General features: G+C 34.5%; 2 protein-coding genes across 2 annotated transcripts; one reads left to right on the top strand and one right to left on the bottom strand.

Annotated features, from left to right (window-relative positions):
- Window positions 1–2098: 2098 nt before the first annotated feature.
- Window positions 2099–7085, top strand: LOC141657043 (putative beta-1,3-galactosyltransferase 2). Its single transcript, XM_074464155.1, has 11 exons — window positions 2099–2659; window positions 4376–4472; window positions 4914–4966; window positions 5075–5268; window positions 5357–5420; window positions 5529–5601; window positions 5707–5827; window positions 5933–6020; window positions 6108–6233; window positions 6396–6505; window positions 6626–7085. Exons 1-11 carry the CDS (start codon window positions 2550–2552, stop codon window positions 6775–6777), a joined length of 1188 nt encoding a protein of 395 aa, XP_074320256.1. The 5' UTR covers window positions 2099–2549; the 3' UTR covers window positions 6778–7085.
- Window positions 7086–7150: 65 nt separating this feature from the next.
- LOC141655030 (uncharacterized) lies at window positions 7151–8181 on the bottom strand. The gene is made up of 2 exons (XM_074462133.1): window positions 7904–8181; window positions 7151–7748 (listed from the first exon to the last, which is right to left on the bottom strand). Exons 1-2 carry the CDS (start codon window positions 8179–8181, stop codon window positions 7151–7153), a joined length of 876 nt encoding a protein of 291 aa, XP_074318234.1.
- Window positions 8182–10510: the final 2329 nt, after the last annotated feature.

Genomic DNA, 10510 nt, shown 5'->3' with positions numbered 1-10510 from the left:
TGGGACAAAGACCATTTGTGTACTAGAACTGTTGATCAGGTGGACCCTTATCAGATTGGGTGCCACAGGTTTGGTGGATCCTTTCCAGGTTGGATGCCAGAGACCGTTTGTGTTCTAAGACATCTGAAGTGACGGACCCAAAAAGTTGGGGCTGTAGAGTGGGGGAGTTCTCCATGGAGGTCAGTTGGGGCTGTAGAGTGGGGGAGTGTAGAGTGGGGGAGTTCTCCATGGAGGTCAGTTGGGGCTGTAGAGTGGGGGAGTTCTCCATGGAGGTCAAGGTGTTCTTGGTTTGAGGGGAGGATTGTTAGGGTGCAAACTCATGTCCCACATCGGTAGAATAAGTTCATCTTTATAAGTGTTTACAAAATATATTAGTACGATGCCTTTTAGGAAGAAGCCCAAGAGTAAATCCGTGAGAGCTTGGCCCAAAGCGGACAATATCGTACTATTATGGTTGTGGACACAGATGCAGCAGAGGCCCAACACGGGGATATTCATGCTTCCGCGCAACATATATGATATGTTAACATATCCTTATTGGAGTACAATTTCACTAATTTTCCAATTAACTTGGGAAACTACCCTATTTATAAATTAACCAACATAAGTCCAAACAACCACAGTAATAATCTATTTATAGCACACAAAACAACATCTGATCAAGCTAAAACAATGATCCAAATCAATTTATAATCTTCTGAGATTAGGGGCACTGAAACCAATTGATTCCATAAGATTCAAAACACTAACTTCAATGCAAACCCTAAACTCAAAGCTAGTAATTAATCCTATCAGCAAAGTACGAGTTGAATATTCAAAGGAACGTCAACAAATTGGTTTAACATGCACTTTAATTTAGGTAGTTATAAGTTGTTATTTTTGCAACGTACACATACCGTAAAGGAACAGTTTTTATGTGAGTATTCATGAACATCACCAAATATTTCAACTACCTCTACCCTTTTTTCTAGTATATCTTTAATTTATTTGGCAATTTAAAAGGAGAAACGACATGTGATTTTGTGAATTTGCATTAAATAAACGATTAGTTAAAAAGAGAAATTACCCTGTCTAGAATAAGAGAAAAAATTGAATTGGTAATAGAAGGAGCAACCATTAGCATTATATAAACAATTCTTACATTAAAAGTTTTAGTGATGTGGACAATGCCGCCTCAGCACAATTGCGATACTTTGTACTCCCTCTGTCCCAGACTGCTGGTCATTTGTTTACCTTTAATTTTGACATAAAGATTAAGAAAGAGGAATAATAAGCCAATTATTAGCTGACAAGTTGACTAAATTGAGTGTTAATGATCAAATTGCCTATCAAAAATATTCCCAAATTAGAAAGCTAAACAATTGACTGAGACATCCAAAAAATAGAATAGGTAAACAAATGATCTGACATTTTTGTGTCATTATTATCACACTGTGTTAGTGATAAAGCCTTCTTTCTCGGTGTCGACACTACTACATTTACCCATATCGAACTTTGATAAAAATAAGATAAAACTCTTTTCCAAAATAACATTGAGTAACCATATTACAATAAAATCAATTACGATCATAACAATAAATCACAGAACAAGTGACAATTTTCACCTCCTCATCTAAACCGTCCTACACAAAACTAACTGAACTTGCCACCATTTACTATTTTCTCCAAATATAACACCATTAAGTGGATTATACGTCTGATGTACTACCACCAGTTGTTGAGTTTTTGAGCATTACAATAAAATTTTCGAGTTTTGTTTTAAAATTTTTGAGTTTTACTATAAAGTTTTTGAGTTCATTCACTTAAACATTTACCTCACCTCAAAAAAATTAAAATATAACTCAAAAACATTACATATTAGCTCAGTTAAATTTGAGTTTTGACGACTAAAAATTAAAATGTCACTTATAAACTTTAAAATTCTCAAAAAAATACACATAAGTTTAAAAACAAATGAGGTCTAAAGTAATACATCTCATATATATTCTTATTTCTCAATATAACACACCCAAATCTCAGATAACGCACACAAAGATTAGTTACAAAACAACAAAAGAGGAAACAATTTAAAAGTTAGGTGCATCATCGTTAAAAAGACGGCATATATCCCAAGTTTCCACTAGAAAGCGATCACCCCAAGACATTCATTTCCCTACATCACATTATCAAAATATTACAACAAAATTCCAATTTCTACCATTAAATTTCCCACTTTTTTCACTTTTTTATTACTCAATTTTTCCCCCACTAAATTCTAATCTTACACCTTAATACTCTGCCCAAGAACACCGACATTTCAGAAACGAATCAATACCTTATTACCTTAATCATCTTATTGAACTTTTCAAAAAATCCCAATTTTTAATTTGTTTTTTTTGGTGAAAGATTGGAGTTTTTTTTTTATTGGGATTGAAGAATTTTAGTTAAATTGAAGTGGGTAATTCTCAGAATCGAGGAATTTTAATTGGGTAATTCAAGATTGAAGATTTAACTATTTAAGTGATTGAATTTTGGAAGAATTTTGAATAATAATTCATATAATAAAAACTATGAAGAGTAGAGGGTATGATTCAGCTCAAAAAAATGTTTTGGTTTCAAGAAAATTGACATTTTTTCTTTGTATTGGATGTTTTTGTGCTGGCATGCTCTTTACAAACAGGTAAATTAATTAATTTACTCTCATTTTACGCCTGTTCTATTTGATTGTATACGTTTTTTTCTTTTTCAATATGCGACGAGTTTTAGGTAGTATTTTCAATTGTATCATTCGTCGTTCCATTTAATTGTTTACGTTGTTTTTTTCAATATGTGACGGGATTTTGAAAAACTATACGATCAAATGGGCATAGCCGCATAGGTACAATTTTGTAAGGAAAACAGATTGCCTTTTTCTTGATTATGTTCATGTTTCTATTTTGGGTGTTTGAATTGTTGATCACTTTGCATAATTAATTACCAAATTAATGAGTTTTTTGAGGTGTTTTTTTTTGTCGGTGGTTAGAATTTAATTACATTAAATTGAATTAATTGCATAAATTTTAGTCATAGACAACTTTATTTAATTGCTAAAAAAGCTACTAATTATTTTTAGGGTAATGATAAATACAACCCACTGGGTTGTATTTAAGAAACCAAAAGAGGAAATAAAATCTTGATATATGCATTAAATGTATTGGTTAATGTGTAATTTAGCTTTTAATTCCTAAGTTAATACCAAATTAGAAGGTATTTAATGCTTAAATACAACCTAGTGGGTTGTATTTAGCATTACCCTTATTTTTAATGATTACAAATTTTATGCATGATGATTGTATTAGTTGAGTAAATGCTTTGTTTTCCCAAATTAGTATTGGTAATTACACTAATTAGTCATGAGAATGATTGTTTTTGATAAAGAATTTTGATGATTAAGGGTAATGATCAAGAGTTTTCATCTTAATTAGATTAGTGATTAGCAAGTTTACCTTAAATATATGTAAGTTTGGAGCGATTTCGCTTTCGTTTGGTATTATTGATTGTACTTGAAGAACAAATTAGTTTGGTGGAAATGTGGAATGTTTAATGTTTGCTTTTCGATTTGATATGATTTGATTTGATTTTTCCTTGATTGTTTGTAAAGTAGACATCATAATAGTCTTTTAATTTATACTTCCGTCCGTTTCATTGAATTCTTTACGTTTGTTTTTTGGGCACTATTCATAAATGAGAATTTATACTTCCCCCTGCTTTATTGAATTCTTTACATTTGATTTTTGTGCACTATTCATAAATGAAGAGAATATATATTGTGCGATGTTTGAATATGATTTAATTACCTATGACGATATTGTTAGTGGCGTAGCTAGAGAATTAGGGGAGGTGGGTCGTAAATGCAAATTGAATTACTCAAGAACCATCAGTAAAAAGTAAACAATTTTACCTTTGTGATAGCGACACAAAGAGGCTCCGGTGTTCAGACTGAGCATTGTACTTAATGATCAGGTTTGATGTGATTAAACCAGCCACCGGTGTTCAGACTGTTCACTATTGGAATATATGATCACGGCTATTATGTGTTATAATGAAGGCTTGAGAATCTGACCATTTATTCAGTTGGGAGTCTATTTTGTACTTGTGTTTTACGTTTCGAAGACTGGCAATTTATAATGTACTTTAAGGCCCTTTATGAATCAGGACTCAGACAAATATGTCCAATGTATGGTAGATATTGTAGTCAGAGTAGTTTCTAGGGTATCAGTTATCAGGGCGGGTCGAGTCGAGGGTAATCCCGTTTTTTTTTTTTTGTGCCAGTTTGCCTTTCACATACTGAAATAGTGCTGCATGAGTCTGGACATTACATGGTTGCTGATAGCTCAGTTCTGAAACATGTTTACAGGTTTTGGACAGAACCTGAAGATAAAGTGTTGTTTCGGCGAGCTACACTAGAAGAAGGAAGACAAAATTTGATTAATGAGGATGACGATAAAAAAACAGTGAGTCCACTGGTTTCGATTTTGCAGTTAGCTTAAGTTAATCTATTTCAGTGAATTTTTCCGTGATTGCATTCCATGTTACTTTAACTCTTCACTAGTTAGGCCATATACCGATGTTGTACTTGACACTCAAGGATATGGGTTTGGTGCCCATACGCGACACTTACTAATCCAAGTCTTCTCCTAACAGTGGAGTCCTCATATCATAAAATTTTTCATGGCAAGTCCGACAGTTGGATATGTGCCCTTGTCCAATACTCGTACCTGAGTCTCAGAGTAAAATACCATGCCTTTGGTTGAATTTAGCAGTCTTCTACTAAACATTCTGATACGCCTCGAGTTACATATTTGTAATCTTCAGCAGTCAGTCACTTGTCTCTTGTCAGAGTTGTCATTTATCAAAATATTGATAATCATTTTTGTTTGCTTGCTCTTGGCCAGTGGAATCCATCTTCGCAGAAACACGAGACTTCAAAAACAAATGGCGCGATAGAGTAAGCTGAATTCTGTATTGACAATTGACATTCCTTTCTCGAGGTTTATTTTTATGAGTTTATTTTCTAATAAGGAAGTTTTTTGTTAATATTATTGTTCTAATGAAGAACATTAGATAAAACTATATCAAACCTAGAGATGGAGCTAGCTGCTGCAAGGGCTACACAGGAATCTATAATGGAAGGATCCCCTGTGTCGGAATCTCGAGGCAAAAGAAAATATTTGGTGGTAGTTGGAATTAATACTGCTTTCAGTAGCCGAAAAAGAAGAGATTCCGTCCGTGCAACTTGGATGCCTCAAGGTTTGTCAAATCCGCTAATTGATTTTGGTTACGCAACAGTAAACTTCAGAATTTGTCATCTAAATTATCGTTTGGTGTCGTCATTCAGGTGAAAAGAGAAAGAAACTGGAAGAAGAGAAGGGCATTGTGATGAGATTTGTCATAGGCCACAGGTTGGTGATCAATCTTTGTACCTTTTTACGTCAAATGCCTGCTTTGATAACTGACCAGCTTATATTTGATTACTCGGCTTATATTTTGATTACTGTTGTTATTGTCAGTGCTACAGCGGGTGGCATCTTGGACCGAGCTATAGAGGCAGAAGATCAAAAGCACGGAGACTTACTAAGGCTGGTAAGTTGATGCTGCCAAAAAGTTTAACAAATTGCTACATTTTGATACGAGTAATGGTTTAAAGAGGCTAACTTGGTTCCCTTTTCATGCCTGCTATGAGGACAGCCACATGTTGAGGGATATCTTGAACTATCAGCAAAAACAAAAATATATTTCGCCACTGCGGTTTCTATGTGGGATGCTGAGTACTATGTCAAAGTTGATGACGATGTACATGTAAATATAGGTAAAGGCCTTCTCTCTTGTAATCTGTTGCAGGGAAAAAAGATACCGTGAAGTTGAATTCTTCTCTTATTTCTCAGGGTTGATTTTTATTCCGTGTATACTGCAGGAACCCTAGCGACAACTTTGATCCGACATCGGTCAAAGCCTAGAATATACATAGGATGCATGAAATCGGGGCCTGTCCTTGCTCAAAAGTAAGGCGGCTTTTTTTCCCTTGATTTATAAAGCTAGTTTTATTCAGCTCTCTTTATATTTAATGCTGTGTGGTTTTTCCTGAGCAGGGGAGTAAGGTACCATGAGCCGGAGCACTGGAAGTTTGGAGATGAAGGAAACAGATATTTCCGTCATGCTACAGGACAGCTATATGCCATTTCGAAAGATTTAGCGAGTTATATTTCAATAAACAAGTGAGTTTTGCTTAACATTTCTCAAGTGACATAAAAATATAAACTACAGTACAAATTTAAAGGAAAAACAACCGGGTTGATTTATGATAAAAATATTGTGCTGGATTTGCATCGGTGATCGTAGATTACTAATCTTTGATCTGTTTTGGTTTTGTTTTTCAGGAATGTACTGCATAAATATGCGAATGAAGATGTCTCGTTAGGTGCATGGTTCATTGGATTAGATGTACAGCACATAGACGATCGTAGATTATGTTGTGGCACTGCTCCTGGTAAGCTCTACATACATGTCAAAGTTTTTCCTGGAGTAAATTGTGTGAGACGGTTGTACGCTCTCAACCAGACATAAGAACATGCTTATTGATGCAACTGTTGGGTGTTTGGAATACCAGATTGTGAATGGAAGGCGCAGGCCGGCAACGTCTGTGTTGCATCATTCGACTGGAGTTGCAGCGGCATTTGCAGATCAGTCGAGAGGATGGGGGAGGTCCACCGACGATGTGGTGAAGGAGAGAAAGCCCTTTGGAACAACTCCGCATTCTGATGATTTCTAATCCACTCAACATTTTACTCACCGATTCTTCCAACCTCAGGAAGACTTTCCTTGACTCAGCTCGACAATCAGCCATTGCATGTAGATAATTTGAACTGTAAAATGAACATGAGAAGCTGCTGAGATAGAGAGATTATATATATACACTAGGTTGCTTAGGATTCGACTCTCCATTTTATAGAGAGGGGGGAGAATTCTTTTTGCTATGATATTCACACATCATTCATCAGATGCCGAAAATCACTTAATAAGAGTAATAAAGTGTTGGCCGGCCTTAAAAATGTATTTTCATTCCAAAATTTTTAAGCTTTTGTAATTGTATAATTTTTTTTTTTTTTTTTTTGACAGCAATAAATAACATAGTTTACAACAAAGCTTCCTGAGCAAGATTATGAGCTATCCTATTGACTCCCCTAGGACAGAAACTAAGAGAGCAACAATGAAAACGAGACGCAAACGACTTAATATCATGGATAATGCAATTAATTGATGCAATCGCCTTCTCCGCTCCAGCAACCTGCATAACCAAGTTAAGACAATCCGTAACAAGTCTAACATGAAGGTACCCTTTGTCCAAAGCCCATTTGAGCGCCATGATAACTGCATGTCCTTCGGCATGCAGGACAGAGGAGGCAAACGAGCGAGCGTGAGCAGTATTCCTTAAGGTCCCATTATCATCCAACAAGCACCACCCCATGCCAGAGCTTCGATCATCCCTCCAAGCAGCATCACACTTCACAGTGCAAACATTTCCGCACCCAGGACCACCAACAATCCAATAGGGGAAGGAGTTTCTAATCCTCTTAGCTAAAACAAAATCGGGAAAGAAGTCCAACAAGGGCGCTTGAAAGAGGCTAGCATCCTTACCGCACACAACCTCATTCATACACTGAATGTCACCAAGTATAGAATTGAGAGCACTCATAGGCCAAGGTCGACGGTTCCTGAAGACCATATCATTCCTACAACACCAAATTCTCCAGAGGGTAGCGATGAGGGGAAAAAGGAGGGAGTTAGGATCTGGGCGAGTTAAGAAATAAGTAACCCAGTTAATGACCCAAACCCTAACATCAATTTCCACCCCCTCGTGATTCTAAGTCCTAAAGGACAGCCAAACCATAGAGCCTTTGCAAAGCTACAATCTCTGAAAAGGTGAGAAATAGATTCCACACAAGGAGAAGAGTCATCACAAAGAGTACAGGAGGAGCGCCAGTTCATTTTTCGTTTGAGGAATTCAGACCCCACTGGAAGGGCATTGGCCATAAATTTCCATAAAAACACCCTTAGTTTGTTAGAAATAGGCAACTTCCATAGCTTTGATTTGAAAAATGCTACAATTGTTGCAGACATTCTAGAGCGATCAGCATGCGAGGTAAGTCCATTAGATAAGGCCATAGCAGCAACATAGTATCCCGACTTGACAGTGAAATCACCATGTTTAGTGAATTTCCAGTAGAAGGCGTCATCCGAGGGTTGACACGGGATATAAGTTGCGAGGATTTTCTTTGTGAGTCCCTCACCCGGATCGAAACCAAGAGAGGAGAGGTCCCATCTCCTATGATTTGTTGGAGCTGGTGTCCTCCACAAATTAGTGTGATAACATTTGTAAATCTCTTACAGGTTCACAAGGGTATACTTCGTATATTTAATCAGTTGATTAACGTTTACCTAATAACGGTTGGCTTGCTAGAAAGTTTAACGTTATTATCATACAGATGACGGTGATCAACTGGTCCCTAAAGGTCACTCCTATAGGACGTATTTGAGAAATGTGGTTATAGAAATATAATTACATTGATGTCCAAAATGACTAAAAAGTTAGTCAATGTGTTGATGAAATAATTATTTAATGAAAATTAAATAATATTAAGTTGAGACGAATTAACTGTCAATTCGTAAAATAAATATAATAAGTTATATTTAATTAAATATATATAATGTTAGCTTGGACGAATTAATCTGTTAATTGTAATTAAATATAATCACTTGTATTTAATATTAACAAGCTGAATGTGTCATAGTGGTAATAGTGGGGGTACACATACCAAGAGGTCATGGGTTCGATCCTCACTAGATGATAATTCAACCCATATTATATATTTTTGGAAAGACCAAAATAAGGAAAATACACTCCTTATTTTCGGTCTGTTTGGCCGAAAATTAGGAGGTTATTTCTTTCCTAATTCACTCCTTATTTTCGGTCTGTTTGGCCGAAAATTAGGAGGTTATTTCTTTCCTAATTGATTCCAGATTTCGGTCTATATAAAAAGAAAGGTAGAGAATTATTTCTAACCTAATGCTTTTTCTGACCTTGCCTCCTCTTTCTCATCACAAAACACAAAGACAATAAAATTTTACAGAAAATTTTAGATTGATTTCTAGCATAATCAAAGGGTATATCTCAGATCGTCTTGGGTGCAACTAATAGGCGAATATCAGTTTTGATATTGTTCTTAGGCCAATTTTGCTAGGACCTGAGGCTAATTCTAAATCCTTTTACTTTTGTTTATGTATTTTATTGGATTTTATTTTATGACCTTTAGATCATCTTTGTTAAATCGTTATAATCCTTCATGTTAAAGGGAAGTATACAGATTATTTCCCACAAGTGGTATCAGAGCACTAGGCTACGGTTTTAATCTTGATGATTTTCATAAAAATTGTAAGTAAACAATAACCTGATTTTCGAAAAAAATTAGGGTTTCGTTTTTTTTTTCCGGCTTGTTTTTTTTATTTTGGCCGAGGTTTTGTTTCGGCCTGTTTTTTTTTCTTCTCCTTCTTTCGTTTTTTTTTTCTTTTGTTTGATGATATATAACTAATTTCTATAGATCATATCATTGTTTTAATCGGTTAAAATTATCATATGAAGAATTTGGTAGATTTTGATTTAATGCAGATTAAGTTAAATTACATATAGTATCATCATGTCATTGATATAAGAATTCGTTTTTGCTATATAGTTTTAGCATATACGATTAATCATGTTTGTTAATGTATTTGCTAAATCATGTCCTAATAGCAACTTAAACTTTTTCATCATATCTTTGAATTAGGGCATAAGTGCCGCAAAAGAGAAAAAAAAAGGGGGAAGGGCGTTTTTTTGTAGGGTTTACCGTATAAAAAAAAAAAAAAATTGTTTTGTTTTTTTTTGTAAACCGAGAGAAAAAAAAGGGAAATTATTTTTATTTGCCTATTTACCGAAATAGAAAAGGAAAAAAAAATTATGGAAAGTTTTTCCTATTTACCACATTATAATAGGAAAAGGTTTTTTTTTTAAATTTTCAGCCGTGCAGCTGAAACATAAAAAAAAAAAAATTCTGTTTTTTTGCCGTGACCAATTTAAAAAAAAAAAATTTGGATTTTGTTTTTTTATTTTTTTTTTATTTTGGCCAATTAGTTATTGTGAATCGGTTCACAATTTAATGATACCGAGTTATTTTAAAGCAGTTTAAAATTTAGACGGATAGAATTCATATTACAAGTTTAATATGGATTATGTATGAATTAATGTGATTAAATTGCGGAATTGTCACTTAATTTAATTTAAATAGGTGGTTTGGATAAATTAATCAACATAATTAATTTATTGTATTATGTATGTTTAATTTATTTTAGTTGATGCCTTTAATTATGTTGAATGAATCGAATGAATGAATTTTATTTACGTATTTAATTTTGCAATCGGTTGTAATTTGTAATACTTAGTGTGGCCTTAGTCAATTAT

Source organism: Silene latifolia, chromosome 5, assembly GCF_048544455.1.
Source record: "Silene latifolia isolate original U9 population chromosome 5, ASM4854445v1, whole genome shotgun sequence".
Classification (NCBI taxonomy): Eukaryota; Viridiplantae; Streptophyta; class Magnoliopsida; order Caryophyllales; family Caryophyllaceae; genus Silene; species Silene latifolia.
This window is presented reverse-complemented; position numbering and strand designations above follow the sequence as displayed.